Source organism: Equus przewalskii, chromosome 13 (genome assembly GCF_037783145.1).
Source record: "Equus przewalskii isolate Varuska chromosome 13, EquPr2, whole genome shotgun sequence".
Taxonomy (NCBI): Eukaryota; Metazoa; Chordata; class Mammalia; order Perissodactyla; family Equidae; genus Equus; species Equus przewalskii.
In genome coordinates, this window is record NC_091843.1 from 8,844,268 (window position 1) to 8,867,657 (window position 23,390).

General features: G+C 56.3%; 1 protein-coding gene across 1 annotated transcript in view; it reads right to left on the minus strand.

The window, feature by feature from the left end:
* Nucleotides 1–4,759: 4,759 nt before the first annotated feature.
* The window catches only part of FGF18 (fibroblast growth factor 18), a 33,427-nt gene continuing 14,796 nt past the window's right edge, over nt 4,760–23,390 (minus strand). The window contains exons 4-5 of the mRNA XM_070569047.1: nt 12,537–12,643; nt 4,760–5,860 (exon numbers count right to left, since the gene is read on the minus strand). Of these exons, the coding sequence (XP_070425148.1) occupies nt 5,594–5,860; nt 12,537–12,643 (374 nt within the window). The 3' untranslated portion in view covers nt 4,760–5,593. The remainder of the gene's footprint in view (nt 5,861–12,536; nt 12,644–23,390) is intronic.

Below are 23,390 nucleotides of genomic sequence, written 5' to 3' on the forward strand. Positions count from 1 at the left end.
TGCCGCCTTCCCTCTGTGCCAGAGCTGGAAACCTCAGCCAGGGGGCCAAGCAGTTCCGGGACGGGACAACCAAGGGTGAGCCTTGCCACCATCTGGTCCCCAACTCCACGCCTAATGTTTGTAGCAGACCCGCTACCTAATTGCATGGTTGGGGAGCAGCCTTCACATCTTTAGCACCTAATTCACTATTGTTTCTTTGAAAGGCCCGGTCCCGGCTGGCTGCAGAGGGAGGGCTCTGCCTGTTTATGGGGCTTTCAAGCCCCGGGCATCCCAGCCTGGCCTTGTTAGGCTCCAGCTGGGCAGGCACCCGGGAGGGCATCTCCATCACTTCCTGCACTCAGCCTGGGCTCTCCTCCCCGACCCCAGGTTCACCTGGTGGGCAGGAACAGCCCCGGACACAGCCTCTCCTGGTTGTCAGGTCCTCCTCACTCACCCAGTAGGGGCACTTGACTTCTCTTGCCCCAAGTTTTGGTGCTTTATGCCCCTCTCCACCTCCAACTAAAGCAAGGATGAAGAGGAATGATGGGGGAGTGGAAAGTGGGAACAGAGAGGCCTGGCTTCAAATCTGGCTCTGTTACTATCCACCATGGGACTGGGGGCCAATCACCTTCTTCTATGGGCCTCAGTTTCCCCATCTACAAAATGGGCCTCCTAACACCTATCTTGCCAGTTTCTTGTGCCAATAAAATGCGATCATAGTAATAGTAAGGTTCCAAGAGCTCACTCTGCACAGGACCCATCCTGAGCCGGGCGTGGGCACAATCCTGGGATCGTAAGCGTTGATCCAGAGCAGGTGCCTGACAGATGTCTCTTCTCTCTCCTTCTCCAGTGGTGGGGGTGGGGGGAGGTGGCCACAGAGGCAGGAAACTGAATCCAAACAATGCCCAAGGCTGGGGCAGGCAGGTAGAGGGAGCACCCTCGATCCCAAACCCCCTTCTCTCCCTGATGCGGTGGCTGACCCCACTGTTCCTGCCTGCTGGCCCCTGGAAATGCTAGCAAGGCTCCGTCTTTACTCACTTCTGTCACTCAGTTACATGGTACCACATGGGTGTGAGGGACAGGGGATGAGGCCCAGGGCCGAGAGACCTCAGCCCTCTGCTCCTTGCCCTCGCCTTTTTGGTTCAGAGATACAAATTTGAGAAGGAAGCTAAGAGGGACCTGGCTGGCCACTGAAGGAGCCCCCAACCCTTGAACTCCCTGGCACAGCCCTGACTCACCTCCTCTGCCACACCCCATGTGTTTATTATCACCATCCACTGGTCATCTAGTGGGCTCTGTCATTAACACCATGGGTGCCCTGGAGCAATTCACCTCCCCTATCTGGGTAGTGGTTGCTTCCTCTCTAAAGTGACAAGGTTGAAGGGAGATGGAGAGAGAACCCCTGCATGGCTGCCTTCCAGGTCTTACTGGGCAGGAATAATCTCCAATTATTTGCTCTGCCATCTCTTTATTTATTTATTTATTTATTTTTTATTTTGCTGAGGAAGATTCATCCTGAGCTAAATCTGTTGCCAATCTTCCTCTTCTTGCATTTGAGCTGCTGCCACAGCATGGCCACTGACAGAGTGGCATAGGTCCGCACCCGGGAACCGAACCTGGGCCACCCAAGCAGAACGCGCCAAACTTAACCACTAGGCCATGGGGCTGGCCTCTGCCATCTCTTTCAACCACTATGTTGGCCTCATGAGGTAAAAACAATTGGATTAATGAGGGATACTACTCAGAAAAGATACGATGTGCCCAAGGTCACACAGCTGGGAAAGTGGCCAAGCTGAAGTCAAACTGAGGTGCCTTGGGTCCCAGGTCCCTGTGCCCTCTGTGACATTGACATCCTGGGGAAGGTGCAGACATCATCAGGCACCTGGGAACGTGGTCTGTATCCATCTCCTCCCTCTGGCGGGTTGGGAGAGGATGGACACAGGGCAGGATAAGGGGAACGGGCGAGGGGGGTCTGAAACCCTGTACCGATGCCAAGGGCTCCAAGCATCCAAGCCTGGGCAGAGTCACAGCTCTAGAGACAGACAGAACTGCGCTCGAATCCCAGCTCTTCTATTTACTAGCTGTGTGACCTCAGGCAGGTGACTCTACCCATCTGAACTTGCTCTATAAAGTGAGCCCCAAAATGCCCACCCCAAACGCTGGCTGGGTGGATTCAGTAAGATGGTGCTTGGTACTCAGTAGGTGCTCTGAGAGGGTCCCTGACTCAGCTGGACTGAGGAAACACTCAGCTCCTCTTCCAGCAAGCATCCTAAGAAGACATCATCAGGGCTGGGAAGTCTTCCCGCCAGTCCACGGTGCTTATCATTAACATATTTCTCATAGCTGCAGAAATGTCTAGAGTAAACAGAAGCTGGGCCCACATCTTCCAAAGTCGGGGGGTCTCTAGAGGGGCAGGAAAAGGACAAAGCACTGGTCCCGTTGCTCCCTGGGACGAGGCAAAGGCCCGGCGCCTGGCGTGGCAGGTGCCAGCAGCCCATGAGGGGGCGGGGAGCCAGCAGCAGGAGGCAGCCCAGGGTTGTGCTGAGAGCCCGGGGTGGCGTCAGGCAGCCCCAGGTTGGCATCGCTCGTCCTTCTCCACACAGTAGCCCAAGCAACCCTTTAAAGTGTAAGGCACATCACGTGTGGCTCTCCCTCTCACTCAGAATAAAAGTGAGAAAAATCTCAAGTCCGGGCCCCCTCCAAAACTGCCCCCTCCTCCCCCATCCACTCTGCTCCAGCCCCACTGGTCCCTCCTTATTTCATGACAGGCCTCCGCGCCTTGCTCTCTCTGTTCCCTCTGCCTGGAATGTCCATCCCCTCGGTGTCTGCATAGGTCTCCCCTCCAGAGGCCTTCCCTGGCCACCCTATCTAGCCCCGCCACCCTTTATCCCCTCACCTTGATTTTTCCTTATGATTTGCCACTATTTGACACATTTTATATCCCTTTGGTCTATTGCTGACCTTCTTCAGTGGGATGTAGCCTCCGTGAGGGTAGGGGCTCTGCTGAGTCCACTGCTGCCTCTCCAGCCCCTGGAACAGCATCTGGCACAAAGTAAACTCAACACATACTTACTGGATGAATGAATGAATGATTGATGGAATTCTGTCTCCACGGTTTTCTAGCTTGGATTGCTTTGGGCAGCATTTCACTTCTCTGAAACTTCTAGTGCAAAAGGTAGTGCACATCCATCTCATAGAGTTATTGTTTAAATTAAAGAGAGTGTGAAAGGAACTGACACATAATGGGTGCTCAATAAATGACAACCACCACAATTAACTATCGCAATTAACCATCCCCAGGGTCTCAGGCTCAGTTCCCTGCTCACGGAGGCCTTGGACACTTTGAGGACCTCTCTGAGCCTCCGTCCGCTCATCTGTCCAATGCAGCAGTTAGAAGTACCATGTCCCACACCGGGATGTCTGGTGGATGCCCAGGCGGTGAACGGGAAGCAGCTGGCAGGGGGTCTGGAACACAGTAGGTACTCACCAAGGGGCAGCTACCGCAACCCTGGGGAGTCTAGGGTTTGGATACCAGCCCAGCACTTTCTTATTCTGGGATCTTGGGGAAGCAGCTAAATGTTTCTGAGCCTCAGTCTCCTCATCGATTAAATGGGGATAATAATGGCACCTTCCTCCTAAGTTGTCCTGAGGTCACAGTGAGATTGTGCACTGAAAGGGTTTCACAAAGCCCTAAGGAGATGTGCTGTGCCAGGTGGGAGGGCAAGCACAGACACACGGGACAGGGCCCAGGGATGAAGAGAGAGGCCCCCAGAACGCAGGCAGGAAGGACAGAACCAAGAGCTGTGCTTGGCCAGAGCTCTGAGGCGGGGCGCAGAGGGAGCACGCAGCTCGGAAGTCCAGCCCCCTGTCCAGCCAGGAGCACTCTGCAGAGAAGATGCTCCTACCCACCCCCCCGCCCACCCGGCCCCTCCGCTCCGTAGGGCCTCAGTGGGGACCTCTCCTGGCCAGTTTCAGCAGGAGACACTTTCAAGGGAGGCGGGTGACAGCTGCAGGACCCCAGAGGAGGCACCTTCCTCCTCCGTCAACCTCCTGCCCAATCTGCATTCCATGCCATGCCTAACCCAGCTTCTCCCCATATCCTGGGCAGGCCCTGGGAAAGAGGACCTAGAAGAAAGGGCCCCTGGAAGTCAATGAGTTGACACACTCCTCACTCTCCAGCCGCTGAGTCTGAGGAGAGAAACACCAGGTCCCCACCCGACCCGGGCCTCTGAGTCCTCCACCACCAGCTGGAGCCTCAAAACCCAGATGTGGACCCCACAAACGACTCCAGCAATAATCCTGGGATGGCAAGCTCTGCGTGGCATGACTTTTGGTCTGTTTCTTTGAGGAACTCCAGTCCCCAAAGGAGTGCCTGGCACTTAGTAAGCGCTTAATAAGCATATGTTGAATAAGGGACGCTATCAGTCAATCAACGAATGAAGCAATAAATTAGTGGGTTACTGCACGTGAAGTTCGCCACGGGCTGGGATTGTGTGCGTTCTCTGATAAATTCCCAGTGCCTAGAACAACCCCTTGGCACATAGGAGGTGCGAGTGGACATATGCGAACAGTATGACTGAATCAGCCATCCAATCAAGGTCTCCATCTGCTTCCTTTCGGCTGCTTTCTCAGGGCCTAGCACGTGCTGGCAGCATAGCCAGTTGAATGAACCAGTGAAAGAATGAATGAGCAAGCCCCCGCCCCCCTCCTCGGTGCAAAGACCACAGACCGGAAGAAGGAAACACACACAGGGGCCGCCCCGCCCCCAGCCACCACTCCCTCACGGTTTTTTAAATAATTTGTCGATTGTTTTTAATTGTTGAGGCAGTAATACTTGGTTCATGAAACTGCAATATACAGAGAGGTGAAATAAATAGCTTATATATATATAATATATATAATATAGCTGGTTTTAAAATATTCCCTTATCATTGGTGTACCAGGTCACGGGAGTCACGGAAGGTGGGTAGCAGCATCCTCCAGAACCGCGAGCAATGCAGGGTCACCGTGATTGGACGAGGCCGTCTGTCGTCGGAAGCTGAGGCGCCGAGAACTCCGAGGGGCAGCCCTGCCTGCACGGGGTCTCGGGGCAGCTTGCAGCGGACAATAAATAAATGACTGCAAACCAGAGAGCGATTTTTGTTGGAGTTTGGGGCAGGGATAGGGGCTTGGGGAGGAGGGGGAGTTTGTTTGGGGGGGGGAGGGGGCGGGTACTACTTTCTCTTATTTTTCTTTTTTTTTTTTGCTTATTTTTTCGCTTTTTTCTTTTATGCTTTCAGAACCTTTGGGAAAAAGGACTTTGGTTTCTCAGAGTGTCGTTTTCCTCATTCAAGTCCTCCTCTGGGGACGAGTTTTGAGTTGTCTGTTCCTAGAGAGACAAGCACCTGTGCGTTGACAACAGGCCCTTTGCGTGAGTCTTTTGTCGTCGGGGGTTTCAAGTCAATAAAATCCTTATCGCTCCCCCTCCCCCAAGGGTTTTGGTTCAGTTTTTGTCTTCTTTTAAACACAATGTACAAAAATAGAGCTTCTTCCTTATTTTTCATGTAAAAATATTCCTCTGATGCAGTTCTCTGTGAGTGTGGGCGCAGCCGGGGGGCCTGGGGGCGTGGTCGGCCTAGCCGGGGTGTGTGGGGCGGATCCGCCGGGACCTCTTGGTCACCGTGGTGTATTTGAAGGGCTTCTGCAGCTCCGTCTGCCCCTTGGGGTAGCGCTTCATGAAGTGCACGTCCTGCTGGTTCTCCCGGGTCTTGGGGCCCTTCCGTGGCCGCCCCTTCTTGGTGAAGCCCACGTACCAGCCGGAGTACTTGGCCGACATCAGGGCTGTGTAGTTGTTTTCCAGGACCTTCTCAATGAACACACACTCCTTGCTGGTGCCATCAGGCTACAGGGGGAGAGAGAAGGAGGCGGTGAGAAGGGAGAGGGCGGGAGCGAGTGGCAGAGCTCTCTGGAGAGGGCACGGGCGGGTGGCCCAGGCTTGGAGCAGTGGCACACAGAGAGCCTGCCCCAAGCTTTGGCCGCAGCAATTTCATTTCCCGGATCTGTGGAGTGGATGTGTCATATTGGCCCCTGCATCCTTCCCCACCCGCCAATGAGGTAACAGACTCCCATTATCATTCAGGAATCCTTCCCTTCCCCACTCTCCACCCTGTAAGGCAGGGGCTGCCACCTCAACTCTACCGGAACAAGAGACCCAGATCTAGCCAATCCAAACACCACTTCCCAGTGATTGGTGCAGGGCTGGGCATGTGGCCTGAGCCATCCAATCAATCGAGTGTTCCTTGAGGCCCTCCTATAAGCAATCCCCCAAAACATAGGTTGATTTAAATGTGGGGAACACGTAAGGCTGAAGCAAGGCAGCCATTTTATCACCATAAGGGGAAATGTCGTCTGACAGCAAAGCCAGCACAGAGGAAGAAAAGCCACGAGGAAGAGAATGAGAGAAACGAAGTCCTGGTTGCACCCTTTGGGCTCTGGACCCAGCTGCCTCTGAAGCTCATTCTCTCACTGTTATGTGGGCCCATAATAGCTCCCTTCCTTTAAACCAGCTGAGATTGTGTTCTAGCAATTGCAACAGAAAGGAGTCTCCAGAGATGTGCACAAAACCTGACATGAAGTCGGCTACCCTACTGCCGCTCAACTCCACCGCTGGATAATAAATTACACTTAACGTGGGATGTGGTGCATTTTAATGTTGGCTGTGAAGAGCGAGCGCCTCCAAAAATAAGAGCTTCAGCATGGCCAAACTCCAAAGCTTGTGCCCTCAGTTGGGAGATTTCAGACTCCCGAGCAGACGTGTAAACTCCCTAGGAGACTCGTTCTGTTCTGCCGGCCAGGGAGCCCTAGATTCACAGTCAGAAGCTGAATCAACTCTAACACTTCCTCGTGTGACCTCAGGCTCGTTAACTCCCCTCTCTCAACCTCAGACTCCTCACCTTACCAAATGGGGACAAAGACCCCTGCGTCATGGAGATACTGCGAGGAACGACGCTCATAAATGAGCCTGGTGCACAGGATGAACTTGCAAAATCATTTCGGAAGATCAGGTGGTCCGGACGGGTCTGGCCTCCCTCCTGGGATCTGACCTGGCAAAGGGGGGGGGGGGGGGGGCGGGCAGGGCTTGGCACCGCCTCCCTGAGACAGCGAACGGCTCCATGTGGAAGAGTGGGAAAGACAAAGCTGGAAGGCTGAATTAGCAGCACTTGAGTTTCCAGCTAACATCTCCAAATGTAGGCCGGGCCCACTCCTCGTTCCGGACGGGTGCCCAGCCAAGTTGGAAGCCGGACGGTCTGGCTGTGTGTGGAGACGGAGGTGCAAGTTCCAGCCTTTTGTTTGAAGTGGGAAACGGGCTGGAGCTTCCAGGAACGTTCACCTTTGAGCGGAGGGCAAGCTCAGGCCCTGCAGACAAAGTGCTGAACTTTGCAGAAAGGGACAGGCAGGGTAAGAAAACATTGTCTGGAGGACCAGATCTTTCGAGGAGGCTGCAGGGCAGGAAGAGGGTGGGCCTGGGAGACACATGGGACCCAGAGGACAGTGTGGGGGAGGTGAGCAGTGAGGGACTCTGGCGAGGGCAGCCGGGGCATGTCTGCAAGGTGGGTCGAGGGGAGTGGTCTCTGGGCTCAGGGTCCCCCATGGATAATTCTGAAAGCTGCCTGTCCAACCTGCATCCAGGTCCCTTGGCCAGTCTGGATGGAACAGTCAGAGCAAACTGAACAAGGGCTACGCCAGGCTGTTTCCCCATCCTAGAATACCTGCTGCTGCCTGGAAAACTGCTTTCATCCTTCCAGGCTCAGCTCAGCAACCACCTCCTCTGAGAAGCCTTCCCTGACTGCCACCTATCTCCCTGGGCATTTCCTCCTCTTCCTTCAAGACTCCATTCAAGCATCAAGCTTTATGGGACTTGCATAGTCCATCTTCTGAATCCCCTTGGCACCCATTCCTCCTCCCACCCCCCAACAGAGCAATTCTATATCTGCATGCCTCCTCTTTAGCCCAAGAGCTTCAGGAGGTTGGGACCACTCCTCAGTCACTCTCATGGCTCAGCACAGGCCTTAGCCCCAGACAGGGGTGCCCACAGCACTTGTGGTTGAATGGGTGAGAGTTCTGCTGGGAGAGAAATGGTGGGGGTGACACAGGAAAGGGTCTTCATCTAACAGAAAATAGACTCTGCCTCCTGGATCCCTTACTAATGTCCCAGAGACAGTCATGAGAAGGGGACAGAGCGAGCAGAGGGCTGGAGCTCTCTGCCTGGCCCGTTTGGCCTCCCTACTCATTCATTCCACATTTATTGATTGCCAACCACGGGCCAGCCATTTCCACAGCCATTATTTCAATCCTCTTAACTCGCTGAGGTAGACTGCACCTGATAGAAGAAAACAGAGTCTGAAGAGGCAGACGGCCTTGCCCAAGGTCATGGAGCCTGTGAGCGGCAGAGCTGGGCTCTCAACCTGCATTTGTGCTACAGTTGCTTCTCCTCTGTCCAGTTCCCGACAGGTCCACGAGGAGAAAGGGTGCGCAAGAGCCGGCACTGCTGGTCCAAACACCTCACCTCCTCCAGCCACACAGCCACCATCCGCATGAAGCAAGCTCATGGATGTGCAAGGGCTGGCAGGGGGCCTGGCACACGTGCTCACACATGTCGGGTTTACTTATGACGGTTGTGGAGCTCACCTTCAGGCTGAAATTCCCAACACCCTGGAGCTCAGGAACCCCTTGGGAGGAGCCGCGGGACCCATGATGGTCACAAGTTCCCCACCACAAACTTACGCACAGCGGATAAGAAGCTACCGGCAGGCAGCACCTGGGCTTAACCCTTCCCTCTGCTCCGGACTACCTCGAGGACCCTGCCGATCGACGGCCCGCAGAGTTGTAAAGACACTTGCGCTTGCCCTCACCCCCAGAAATGCTGACTCAATTGGTTCAGGCAAGCAGGTCCTCAGTATTTAGAGAGTAAGTGAACATCCCATCCCAGAACCTTGGTGATTTAGTAGAATTTGATCATCTCTCCCCCACTGCCACCTCCAACTTCCGCCTTTCCAAACTGGAATCCTACTCCTTCTATTTGATCTGACGACTGAATCCTGATGATGTCGTTTGGCCCCTAGATACAGCCTTACTTGAAACTAGGACTAGCCCCCTACACATTTTTTAGTTACATAGGCAAAAAATTCCTTTTTTGCTTAAGGCATGTGGAGTCGCATTCCAGTCACAATCAAAGCGGTCCTCACAAGGAAGTGGTGGTGGGCAAGGTACCCCCTGCCCTGAAAGGGCCTGGGACCCTATGTTGCCCCAAAGAGGACCCACCAGTGATCACACAGGAGGGGACAGATGAGAAAAAAGTCAATCTGGGTAAAATCTCTAGAGATGGGGAAAAAGTGCCTAGTATGTAGTGCTCAACACTCAGCAACTATTGATGGAATGAAAGGAAGTACTGCCTCCTGGGCTGGACGGCTGTGGGGTCCAGAGAGGTGAAAGGGAGAAGATGCGCTCGGAGGCAGAGCTTTGGTACAATGCAGCAGAGGGAGCAGCTACAGCCAAGGGCCTGGAGCACTTGAAGGCTCTGTTGGGGCTCAATGATGTGCCCAGCTGCGGCCGGATATGTGCAGGGTTGGCACCTGGGGTCAAGACCGCCCAAGAAAGCCATCCTGGTGAACCACTCCAAGGGAGCCAGAGCCTAAGCTGAGGCCAAGGGCTCCCACGGTGAAGGAGTGACTTTGTGACCTGGCTTCAAAGAGGGAGGGGACCCACATTTAACAAGTAAGCAAGTGCCTCCTAAGTGCCAGTGTCGTCATTCTCATTTTACAGGAGAGGAGACTGAGGCTCAGCGAGGCCAGCGCACTTTGGTTCTCTGGGCTGTGATGTGGATAATTCTGGCTATCGGTTAAGAGTCAATCCCCCAAAGACAAGAACCATATTTCTGTTTCTTGGGTGCCCCTGCAGCCCTCTGGGCAGGCACGAGGAGGGCGGAGGCACGGATCCAGAGGGGCCCTCTGTGAGCTCCCAGTCTAGTGGGGGATGTAGGCATGAAGACAGACAGTGACAACGGGGTTAGCAGACGAGTGACAGAGGGTGGTGTGAGGTGCTGTGGGGTCCGGGGTGGGTGCGCTGACAGGGGTGAGGGAAGCTAGAGGCTATTGAAGGACGAGCCAAGACTCGGGGCAGACGGATGAGGAAGGGCTGTCCCGGCAGAGGGAACAGCATGTAAAAAGCCTGAAGGCCCCATCCAGGGAGTGGAGGTTGGCAGTGCCATGCGTCTGTGGCACAAGGAATGTGAGGGCAGGTGGCAGGGCCATGAGGCCGGGGAGCCTCCCCCCAGGCAGTATGGCCTTCCTCCTGGAGGTGGTGAGGACCCAGGGACTGGCTCAGAGCTGGGTTGGGAGTGGCAGGCAGGGGGGACCCGATCCTTCTGTGCTTCAGAAAGCTGAGGGTGGGCAGTGGGGAAAGGCCTAGAGGAGGAGCCTGAGGCTGGGAACCCCCGCCTGAGGCAGCTGAAGGAACGATTCCTGGGAAGGTAGAGGCCAGAAGGGAGGCAGGAGCCAGGAAAGGAGAGGACACAGCCCAGCTGTGAGGGGTAATCCCAGGACCTGGGCCTGCCTGGCCAAGGAGTCGCTGATGGAACAGCAACCCCAGGGCCTGCGGTGGCAGGAGCCAGAGCGAGTGTGGGGCGCTGGGCTAGACGGCGGGGACCCGCCCGGGGCCAGGTCGGGACAGGTGGATTTGGGGGTGCCCGTGCAGCCTCCCGGGCCGGTCCGGAGACAGGAGCCCCAGACGGTGCCGCCGCCGGGGGAGCCGCGGCCAGGGGGCAGGCAGGAGGGGCCGGGCCTCCGCGGGCCGCGGCTGCGCTGCCAGCTGAACCGTCCCCAGCATTAATGACGGGAGAGAGGGCGAGGGGCAGGAAATCGGAGCCGGCTCCTGTGGAAGCGGTGACTCAGCGGCCAGCCGGCGGGCGGCGGGGAGCGGCCCGAGGGGATGGGGCTGCTTTCTGACCCCAGGACGGCCCTCCTGGGGTCAGGATGCCGGGAACCGCGCAGACGGGGCGGGAGGGGCGCGGGCCGCACGGTGGGCTGCCGCCCCTCCTTCGCTCGAGGACAGAGCGCGATCCGCCCGCGAGAGCCGGTCGGGCTGGGAGGGGCCGGGGAACAAAGCGCGCCCAGGACACGGGGGCCAGGCCGGGCCGGCCCGGACAGAGGGCATCGCTAACCAGAACCGCCCCTGGCAGCCGTTTGCGCGAGCGGATTCCTATTCTTTTGCTCTTTGAGAGGCTTCACTTGGTGTGGGCAGCGGGCTGGAATCTTTGCTTTCCAAGCTGGGCTTTGAATCCCGCCCAGCTCTAGTGTGGGATCTGGGACAAGCGCAGGGGACTGGCCAGGCTCAGCCTACTCCTCTGTGAAATGGGGATGGTCGCCGTACCAACCCCACGCGGCCATTTGGGAGCATTGTTGCCCGGTGCCTGGCTGAAAGTATGGGCTCAATTAACGGAAGCTATTGGTACCTTATTATGAACAAATAATAATGGGCAAATACCCCGGCTCAGCTCCCTGGCCTCTTACACCCTCCCCAGCCACTTGGGTATGGGGGAAGGGAAGAGGGATGAGACAGGGGATTCAGGAAATCAAAACCATGGCTTAAACAAGAACAGGGGTCTTGCTGCCTCCTCTCAACAAGGTGTAATAAATGCAAATGATCAGCCAGGGCCTTGCCCCAAGCAGGAGAAGCCATCCTGCTTGGAATCTGGGTCTGCCCTCCACCCCCTCCTCCACCTGTCCAGCAGAAGCCCCCCTCCCGTTATACAAGTTGGATGTGGAGGTGAGCACGGTTCTTGCAGAGAGAAGGGGATGCAGAGCATGGTCCACCATAGAGCTACTGCCAGGAACACCTTCCAGTGGAAAACCCAAAGGAAGTGAGTGTGCGAACTTCACAAACAAGCACACCCAGGAGAAAAAGGGGCACCAAGCAGCAGCACCGGTGGAGGCTCAGAACCCCTGGCACATAGCTCCACCCCACCCACACCCCCACCCTCACCCCAATATTTTACATGCAGCTCTCTGGCCGGTTCCAGAGTAATAAACTCTTCCTGAAATGCTAGAACCGTGGGGCCCAGCGCTGACGAGTCTGTGGGTTCCGGAGGCGCTATTGCACGCGCTGTAAACCCTTGGCAACTGTTAAAACAACGCCACCGCCCCAGCCACTGGCCTGCGGTTCCCTGCTCCCAGACGTCAGGTGCATGCAGGCGGGGAGCCCCAGAGCCCCTGGAGGATTCTCCCACTACGGAGCAAGCCAGAGCTCCACATCCACCTGGAGAGATCAGAGCCCTGTGTGCTCCCCAAAGTCACAGCCACGGACTCCACGGCCTGGCAGGCTGCAGGCACAGAGAAGAGGGTGGAGGTGAAAGGAAGAGATTACAGGGGAAATCTCACACACACACACACACACACACACATGCACACAGGGACTGTTTTCCATTTAGGGCTGACGCCCTGGACACACTGTTCCAGCTACCGAGAGCTGCGGGGAGGGGGGGGCCCGCCCAAGTTCCCCGGGAATCCCAGACCATCACTCACCTTCCCCACGAGCTTGCCTTTCCGGTTCATACACAGGTAGAATTCCGTCTCCTTGCCCTTGATCCGGACTTGGCTACCAAAGGTGTCTGTCTCCACTAGGAGCTGGGCTTCGAAAGGCAGAAGGAGAACAAGTCACATTGTTTAACCAGGGGCAATGGTGCAGCCTAAGGCTCAGTGAAATGACCTCTGACCTCGTCCCTGGTCCCCCCACTCCCTTAAAGTCAGGAATGGGGGAGGCCTTGACAGGTCCCATTGGAGCACCCCGCCCCTCAGGCAGGGAGAAGGAATCTGTCCTCGCCTTTTCCCACCACCCAGCCTCTCTGGGCTCCACTTGGGACCCAGCTCACCCCAGCCAGAGGGGAGTTCTGCCCCTTGTGTGCCTTCCTCCTTCTCCCATGGCCCACCTCCCCCAGCCCCCAACTTCATTCCCCAAAGCAGGACAGCCAGCCATACAAATAACCCCAGAGAAGCAGCAGTCTCTGGAAAAAGGGGACAGACAGATGGCACGTGAGCACACATGGGCGCACGCGTGCACACACACACGTATGCACTCACTCTCACACACACAAGTAAACACACACACCCTTCCTTGGGGTACATCAAGCTACTTCCTCCAAAATTTAGGTCTGAGGCCCTTTTCTCCAGGGCAAACATCTGGAACCCCTGCTAGTGTCCCCTCTCCCCGCACACCTTCTTGGAAGTGGGGAGGTGCGGGGAGGGGAGGGTGGAGGCCCCTGGGGAAGGGAGGCCGACCAGGGTAGTCCACTTGCCTCAATCAAGGCCACCAGAGTTGAAAGGTGACTAACTCCCAGGAGCCCAGAAGTCCCAGTCAGGACCCAATACCTCCTGGTCTGGGGTGGGAGACCCCACGCTAAACCATTCATGCCCCACAGAGCCTCCCTCAGCATGGAGGTGTCCAGAGTTGGTCCCCAAAGCCCTAACGGAACAAGGACACCAAGTGGCCAAAGGGTGACTGTCCCTTGATTAGGTTTGCTGTGTCCAGACCCTCCCTTGTCCCTCTGCCACTTCACATTTTCTCCCCAGCAGGGTGCTGTGTGACTTTGGTAGGCCATGCGCCTTCTCTGAGCTCTCCTCTCTGGTCTTGAATCCCTGTGCCTGGCTCCGCCCCCCCATCCCCCACTCCCCCACCCCCACCAGCTGCCTTCCTCGCCTGTGACCCCCTCATTCCTCACCTCCCTCTCCTGACCCTCTCCTTCCCAGCACCTGCCCCTCCCTCACCCACAAAATTTTAATTTCATTGACAAGGGACTTGCTTCTCCATAACAAAAATCATAGCCTTAAATACAGTATCCTTGGAGCCACAAAGAGTGTACCTCAGTGCCCCTAAAATACACTAGGTATGATTTTAATAAAAAAAATTTAAAAATATATACCCTGGTGCCCTGCTGTGAAAATTAAAACCATCTGGAAGTCAGGATTTCCAATAATTAATCTAGCCCTCCTTTGACACCGCTACTAATTAAAATATGATACCCACCTTTCCAAGGAAAAAAAGAAGAATTTACATAAAATTTAAAGATCTAACAAGAATTTAGTAATTCTAGAAACACGGTGGGGGCACATTCTTCTCTGCGCCTTCCCCCATCCCTAGTAAACACTGAGTGGGGAATGTTCACCAGCCCCCAGATAGGGGGGTACCAGCCCTTCATCCTCCCTGCTCCCCTTTAATTCAAACTCTCCGTAACTCGCCCTGGTAGCTGGGTCCCTGGGACCCCAGGGCCGAACGTCACAGCAGCTCTGGGACTTGCTTTCTGCATCTGCTCACAAAGCTCAGGTCCCACCCAAGATGGGGAGTGTCGGGGGTCAGGAGGTCCCCACGCCAGGAACTGCTGAAGAAGGCTGCCCGTGCGAGGGAAAGGTGAGGCCTGGAATGCACAGACCTGGACACGCATCCCTTGCCCCACTGGCCAACTCCATGACCTTGGGCCTCAGTTTCCTCACCTGTAAAATAGGGATAGTCATCCCTAATCTTCAATGCTTATTCTGAGGATGACACAAAATGAGGCTGCAAAGGGCCTAGCACCCTCTTCTCAGAGGCCGGGGAGGGGAAACACGGTAACTGTTGTTTAAGTTTCCTAACAACTGCAAAACAAAGCTGTTGTCCCGAAAGAAAAAAAAGCAGGAAAAAATCAGATGTCCGTAAAAGGGCAGAGCGGGAGCGGAACCGGCCTCCCCATGGCGTGCCCTCTGACCTCGACTTCCTCAGCATACTCCAGGGGTGCTGGGATCCCACACTGTGAAGTGCAGCAGAAAATGCCTGGGGCTGGGCCTCATGGGGTCTGATTCCATTTCTGGCATCACCATCCTGGGCTGTGTGACCTCGAGCAAGCTACACCCCCTCCGAGCCTCAGTTTCCCTACCTGTGCAAGGGCGGGGGGAGGGTGGGAGCTCAACCATATTCTGCTTCTCTCTGGGTCTAGGAGAGGAGCACGGATGGGAGACTGTAGGAAAGGGGTGAGGCCACAGCGCTGCGGCCCAGGCAACCCCAAGTGAGTCTGAGGGGGAGACTTCTGTCTGCCCCTCTCCCGGCTCATGCCCGGGCCTCTGTCTTCAGAGCAGCGCCTGCTGCGTGCCGGATCTGGCTCCCATGGGAGCCCACTGAAGTCACACATCCCACAAGGTTGGGTGTTTTCCTCCCCACTTTACAGTGTAGGAAACTGAGGTTCAGAGAAGCAAGCCAGCAGGAGGGGCTGACATCAGGTCTGCCTGCCTCTTACTGCTGGGGCCTGGGCTCCAGGGGAGGGCCCCCAGCTCTGGGGAGACACAGCTCAAAGCACAAGCCCCCACCACCCCTCAGCCACAGCACCCCACGGGGAGCCCCGGCCTTTGCCTGAGCCGTCCAAAGGGCCTGGGGCTGGGGCGGGACTGCACCTCCACCCCGCGAGGGGAGGCTCTGCACGGGCTGCCACGCCTGGGGAGCCAGAAGTCTGTTCTCCCGACCACAGCAAGCCATGGAGTGACCTAGACCCCACTCAGCGCATGACATAACCAGGAGGGAGCTGGGCCAGAATTATGTAAAGTCTTTGGGGAGTAATAGCAGCAGCAGTTCTCAGAGAGAGAGAGAAAGAGAGAGAGGGAGACCCCACCCACCCAGGCCAGGTTTGTCCCGGAGTCTGCCTGGTCCTCAGCCTCAGGCTGCCCCCTCTCATGACCCAAGCCCCCAGGATGCAGCCCTCAGGAGCTAGAAACCTCGTCTTGGCTCAGTGCCCTTCTCGAGGCCTGCACCAGGCCAGGCAGGAGGAGTCGGTGACATTATCTCACGCCACCCCTCATTGGACCTCCCCACCACCCCAGCATCCCCTCCAGGCTGCACAAGTCAACAGCTGCCTCTCTCTGCACTCTTGCCCCCCACCAGCCTCCCCGCCACACATCTGCCAGAAGGTTCCTTTTAAAACATAAGATTAATTATGTCTCTTCCCTCCTGAAAGGCTCCTAGGGATCTCCAACCCACTTAAAACCCAGCCTCTTTATGGGGCCCCATAAGGGGCACGTGATCTGGCTTGCTGACCGTCCCCACCTCCCACCCTTGCTCACAGCCCTCCAGCCAACAGGCCTCCTTGCCCTTCCTCCCTAACTCACCAAGCATGCTCCACCTCAGGGCCTTTGCACTTGCTGTTCCCTCTGCCTGGAGATGGCTTTGCCCAGAGCTTCCCACAGTGGCTTCTCATCTCCTGGGTTGTCACTCAAACATCACCTCCTCAGAGAGGCCCCTCTTGGCCATGCTGTCCGATGTCATACCACCCTCCCCAGTTCAGCTCTAGCCATGCCCTGCTCCATTCTCCTCAGAGCTCTTCTCCAAACTGTCTGCTCTGTTGCCTTTTTGATCGTCTGTCTCTACCCACCCGAGGGTAAGCTGCATGAGGGCAGGGGCTCCTCTGTCTCATGCACCACTGATTTCCAGCACCCAGCCCATACCTGGCTCACAGGAAATGACCAATAGGTAAATTTTAGTAAACGCATAAACAGCCTTGTGAGGTAGGTATGACTAACGCTATTTAAGAGTTAAAGAAAACAAGATTCAGGGAGGTGAAGGGACTTTCCCAAAGGCACACAGCCGGTCAAAGCAGGGCAGGAGTTCAAACCCAGTCTCTGATCCCACAGTCAATTTCCTAGGCTGCCCCGTTCTCCCTGGGGTCGTTCACATCACTCACCGGAATTCTGAGCTCCCGCCCACCCAGCCCCAGCCTCCAGTTACTATCACATATTCTGACTCGCTGTGTGTCAAAGGGAAAAATCTGATCCCTCTCTGGGTCAGGCCTAGGTGACTTCCAAGGCCTCTTGCAGTTCTGCCCCTCTAGGAAGTATCAGTAACTTACATTTATTTAGAGTTTATGATGTGCTGGGCACTGTTCTGACTACTTTATATGCATTATCTCATTTAACCCTTACAATAGTCTCGTGAGTTTAGAATCATTACTATTATCCCCATTTTACAGGTGAGAAAACTGAATCCCAAGGTCACACCGTGATGGAGTGAAACCCAGGCAGGATTCAAAGCCAGGCAGGCTGACCCGGAAGTCTTGGTCTTGGCTGCCTACTCCCCGCCCTGCTCCTCCATGCCAGTGCCTCTCCTGGAGGGGCGAGTGAGCGAACACCAAGGCTGGCAGGGAGCTTCTTCTCTTTGACTTCACTCTTTTGGGGCAGAGGCCTGCGGGTGGCGAAGTCCGCAGAGCCAAAGGCTGGGGCCCGGCCCTCCCCAGCTCCACTCCCAAACGACCTTGAGGGAGGACGGGTGCCTGGGTCACCTCTGAGCCGATACTTAGGAGCACCAGAGGCTGGGTTCAGACCACAGCCAGAGAGGCAGGAAACAGCTTCAGATCTGGTCAAGGGAAGAAAAGGCTTTATGAACCAGAGGAGGGGTGAGTGCAGGATGGGGGCCCCACAACAAGCTCCCCTGTAAGGAAAGCCCACAGCGCCAGCCTCCCAGGACCAGCATAGGGCAGGAGCCCTGTGTCTGCCCATGCTGGGGACCAGGAGGACAGCAGGAGGGAGAAAAGCCCAAAGGACCCACGCCCTCCTTCCAGCTTCCAGAGGGGAAAGCAGAAAGAGAAAAGGGGGAGTGGAAGGAAAAGGAGCTGGAAAGAAAGCCCTTTCTATGAAAAACTCATGCTGTCCTTGTTTCTTTCTCTCCCTGTTTCTCTAAATGTGTGCAGTAACAATGATAATTTAAAAATAGCAGCTAATACTTCTTTGAGCATTTACCATCTGTCAGGCACTGTGCTTAGAGTCCAGACATGGAATGTCTCATTAGATCCTTACAACAGCCCGATGAGGTGGGAACTATTAAGCCCATTTTACAGATGAAGAACTGAGGCACTGAGCAACTAAGTTACCTGTCCAGAGTCACACAGTAGGGCCAGAATTTGAACACAGGCAGAGTGTCTCCAGAGCAAGTCTGAGACAGGGAAGCAGACAGAGGTACGGAGGCAGAGCAGGACAGACACACAGGCCGGCGATAACAGAGGGAAGAGAAGTGATATTGATGGATTGATTGACTGACTGATTCCAGTGATTCCCTAGCTAAGCCTCCTGGGGGGGGGGGGGGTGACCCAGGGCCTCACTTTGAAGACTTTTGGTTTGAAGGGTAGGAGATGGCAGGGAAAGGCACAGAGAGGCAGCCTGAGAACCAGAGAGGCACAGGAGACAGGACTAGAGAGAGGGAGCCCAGGAAAACAGAGCTGCAGAACACGGGCTGCTTCTCCCCCTGCCTCAGGGTCAACCCCCCAAGACTTCTGAGAGCAAGAGGGAGCTGAGGGTCCGTGAGAGGCTGGGCAGAGCGGCCCCCATCAGGGCCAGCTGAGTGCTGGCTGCCACGATGCCAACGCTGACAGTGCTGCTGGCTGCTCTCCAGGCATCGTCCTCCAGCGAGCAAATGTCCTTGTCACAAAAGGTGCTGGGCGGTCATGCCGAATCAGTACCCCCTCCCTGCCTCCCCCGAAGGTGGACCAGCTCCAGAGGAAGGGCGAGGGGTGCAGGTGGGGGAGAAGGAATCCTTTCTGGAGATGTTTCAGCATCACTCTCCACACACACCCACACACAGACACACATACACATTATGGCTTTCTCCAAAGGTGCCCACCGTTCCCCTTCTCCTAAAGTCCCCCAAGGAGATTCACAGGCCACGTGGGCTCGCCGGAAATGAAGAGGGGAAAAATCAATAGGATTGATCAGGAGCTATATTTAGTCCTGGTTGTAGCTCTAGTGTGGCCATTTCAGCTCCAGAGACAGTGAGATGAGGGTGGCCACTCCTCACTGGGGACAGAAGTTGTGGGACATGAGCTCACAGGGCAAGGGGTTTAGACTGAACTACCAATGCCCCTTCCCAGCTGGGAGGGTCCCTAGGGGAAGCGGGCCTGCTGCTCGCTGTATCCCTGTTGCACGGTGCACGGCTGCAAGGCTGGCTGGAAGGATGGAAGGGAGGATGGGAGAGGAGGAGGGAGGGAGAGGAGGGGGAACAGAGGAGGGGGGAGGAAGAGGAGGAGAGCGGGAGCACTGATTGGCAAAGCACCTACTGTGTGCTGAGCTCTGTGCCAGGCACTTGCCCCAGGGGGAACGACCCCGTCCACACTCCCAGTCACACATGTGGGTCACCATGCCTTCATTGGCTCAAGCATATACTGAGCACCTGTTTGTGTTGGTTCTGTGCGTGGGGATACAGCAGTGAACAAAACAGTCAAGAGCCCTACCCTCAAAGAGTTTGCATTATAACAGGAGAGACAGAGAGCAAATAACTAAATACCCGTAGAAAGTCAGACAGTGATAAGTGCTAGGAAGAGAAATATACCGAGGAGGGGATAGAGACGGGAACCCCCTGAAAAGGGACAACCAAACAATAGCCTAAGTGAAACGAGGGAGCAAAAGCCATGAGGATATTGGGAGAAGAGCATCCTCAGGTTGAGGATGCAAAGGCCCTTAAACTGGAACCTGCTTGGGGTGCTGTGGCTGTGCAAGGAGCGGGCAGTGGAGCCCGAGGCCTCAGTGGAGTCAGGAGCTGGGCCACCTGGCCTTCCCGCTGATCCAAGGCCATGGATTTCATTCCAAGTGAGACGAGAGCCTGGAGCAGCTGAAGGACAGTGTCACATTTAGACTGCCAGACGGAGAGTGGACTGTGGAGCATCAGACTCAGGGGGCAGCTGACTCAGCCACACAGCCAGCCCAACGGACCTCGCTCCTTGCTCAAACACAGCCCTCCGGCAGGTACCAGAAAGAGGGAAATGGGCACTAGAAGAGACCCTCCCACTCTCGTCACCAGCTCAGCACTGCCCCCGAAGACCCCACATCCCTTCCTGTGGGAGCCACACAAGTCAGCCCCTGATTGTGCTTTGGGTTGCTCAGTAATTATTTTATTCATTCATCTAGTACCCTTTAAGTGGGGGCCTGCTTTCTTCGTGGTCTTGTCCTAGACATGGGGACACACAGAAGGGTCACTGCTTTCAAGGAGCTCACGTTCTCAGAGGGACAAGAGTGAGCAGTGGGACTCGGGGAGGCTGCCCATGGGGCGGGCCCATGCTGGGGCAGCCTGACTCCCTGTGACCTTGAACAGCAGCAACACGGCCAGCTGGAATCACGGACTCACCCATGCCCGAGCTGGAGGAAGCCAGACTGGCACCCCGCCCCCATTAACCGTGAGGAAACCCAGGCACAGGGAGGGCCCGTGTCACAGAGAAAGTTAGGGGCCTCGGCTCCTCCGACTCAGAGTCAGCCCCTAGGAAGGAGCAAGGGCTCCAGCCCGGGACCTGTGGGACTCAGCACTGTATCCCAGTGCTCAGTATTTCTGTGCGGACTGAGTGAGGGACGCCAGGTGTGAACTGAGAGAAGACGAGGCCATACCCAACAGGAGGGCCCAAAGAGCCGTCCTCATGCGGCTGAGACAGCAGCCAGCGCTGGGCCAGCCAGCCCCTGCTGCTTGGAATCGCGCTGAAGCAGCCTCTCCCACCTGCGCTCACTTGCCAGGGTCCTACTGATGGCGGAGGCAGGGTCCCTCCTGGAAGCCCCAGGGGCCAGCTCCTGAGAGGGCACCCCGTCCTGAGCCCATGACGGTAACCCCCTGCCCCCACACAGCAATGAGTTCAGGTGGCTATTATTGACATTCCTGCTGTAATAACCATGTAACTTTGGGCATGAGCTGTTCTCTCAGTTCAGTCACCCCGTCTCACAGACGAGGAAGCAGCGTCAGAAAGGCCAACTCAGATGCAAGCTCTCCAGCTCGAAAGTTGTGGAGCTGAGATTCAAATCCTGTCCGACTCCGGTCTACAAGCCGAACCCCTCAAAAGACCACCTCCCTGGCTGACACAGCCCCTCCAGGGGGCTGCTCAGGGGCTCTTCTCACCACTGTCAGTCCTGGGAGGCTGGCCCACGGCAAAACGTTGTTAGTTTGTCTTTATCCTTTTTTTAAATGAAGTAGAGAAGTTGTTTTTTCAAATGAAAGCAGTCAGGAATATCGATGATGAGGCTTATGAAAGCAGAGATGCCCCCGCCCCACCCTCCCCAACGCTAGGGCCCCTACACCGCCCTGACAGCAGGCCCCACTGGCCCCTGGCTCTCCCCTTTTAAGACTCGAGTCCCGGCCCCACGGCCCTGCTCCTGCAGCCAGGAGAGGCTGATGCCCCCAGCATCCCCAGCTTAAGCACGCCCGCCCCGGAGGCAGGCGGTGGGGCCTTCTCATCCTCACGTGGCAGATGGGAAACCTGAGCCCAGAGCTCGAGATGCCCGTCCCAAGCTCTGGGGGTTGCTCAGAGGCAGAGCCGCAACTGGAACACAGGTGTCCTACCTCCTGGTCCAGTGCCGTTTCTTCAACTGCCTGCAGGACTGAGGTGACCAAACCAAGGGCAGGAAGGTGAAGGGCTGATGTAATAATCCCAGGTGGGCAGGGTGGCCCTCCCTCCAGCCTCCCACCTGCCAGGTGTCCTGCTACCTAAGCCTCTAGCCCCCTGGCCAGCATACCTCTCCCTCCAGAGCCCAGCCCACCTGCAGAGCCCTGAGAATGCTCTGGGATGCTTTAGGGGGCCACAGGGAGACCCTCTTGCAGCATAGCATGGTATGGAAGCCCCACTGACATCTACACAGACTACACCAGAGATGGCCCACTGCACAAAGCAGGCCAAAGCTCCCGGGCAGGGCTCCCAGACAAAGGTGGGCCTGCACCTTGCACCCACCCATGGAGCCAAGGCCCTGAGGATGCCATCGAATCTGAGATTCAAAGTGTTTGCGGGGATTCCAGATTCTAGGCATTTGTAGGCATGCTGTTTATACCTAGTGTTTGCTGAAATTCCCAACCTGCACTCTACCTGTGTATGAATGCGAGTCCCAGACTGCATCATTCTTTCAGCTGGACCCAGCCCTGAGAAGGAGGGAGCAGGTTCTTGGACCATTCTGGGCCCCCTGGCCTTACAGGGACTACTGGCTGCCCCTCCCCCACAAGCCGGACAGGCCCCTAACACAGCTCCGTCCTCCTGGCCCAGCCTGGCCACATAAATCAGCCTCCCAATAATATTTGTATTGATTATCTAGATTGGAAGCCTCAGTTGGCTCCATTGTCTCACTTCCTCTCCCAGGGCTCACAGATGGGGTCCCTTTGCCTCATCTGCGTTTCTAATGCGACATTTAAATGGAGCAGCAGCAGCAACCAGCAAGGCCTCGCGCTGCCCTCGGTGTTGGGGGGCTGGAGGAGTGATAAACATATTCCTTGAGAGAGAATTATTAAATCCTAGAGCTTGTGGAGCTGGAGGGGCGGCCAAGATGGGCTAGTCCCTGGATCCTCAAAGCATGGTCCCTCAGCATCACCTGGACCTTGTCAGAAATGCAGAGCTCAGGCCCCACGCCAGACCCAACCCATCAAGGAGCATTTTAACAAGATGCCTCGGTGATTCACACGCCTGTTAATGTTTAAGAAACACTGCTCTAGTCCCCTAGTACTATACAGAAGGGAAACTGAGGCCCAGAGAAGGCAAAGGGTTTCCTGAGGTCACATAGCAGGTGAGATTCCCTGAGTCTGCAGTTCAGGCAGAGGAAATGAGAGGGCAAGTGGTTTCTGGAGCGAGGGGCCAGCCATTTCCGGGCTTCTCTCCCTCCTGAGCTCCTGCCTCCTGTCTCAGGGCATGGACAGATGGTTCAGACCAGAGTCTGACCCCCCTGTACTCTCCCAGCCCGGAGGAGCCAGCAAGAGCTCCCGGGACTCCCCAGGAGGGCACCTCCCTCCCATCCCGGCCAGCCAGCTGCCCTGTCCCTGGCAGCAACTGGACAGCAGATCTCAGGGAAAACCACCACCTGGGTCTGCCCAGCACAGCCAGGCGTCCTGGGAGGAGGGGCATGGAGAGGGAGGCCCCAGAGAGGCGGCCAGCAGAGGGCCTGGGAGAGGTGAGGAGGACGGATGGGAAAGCTGTGGTCCCAGGGAGGGAGGACAGAGATGATGGGGAGCAGGGAGACAGAGAGGGACAGAGACCGAGAGGGGAAAGGATGAGAACCAGGAAGGAAGGGAGAAGGGCTCAGAGCGAGAAGCCCAGATAAAAGGATAAACAGCCAGGCTGAGAAAGGGAGAAGGGGCAAGCAGGAGGGAGGGGGACCGAGGCAGTGAAGACGGATGGCGCAGAGAGAAGGGAGGGGAGGCAGCTGGCCTGGAGACTCAGAGCCCAGCGTGGCCCAGCCCTGCCTGGCCTGGCCTGGCCCAGCCCCCAGTGACGGTGCAGCTGCCACTCTTGGGCCCTACCATGAGGTCAGTCCTGCCCCGGGGCTGAGGGAAAATAAATGGTGTCCAAGATAAAAGGTCCAAGAAATTATTTGTCTTGTTGTCACATCTTGACTGCAATGGGCAGGGGCTGGCGGGCAGGTGGGGGG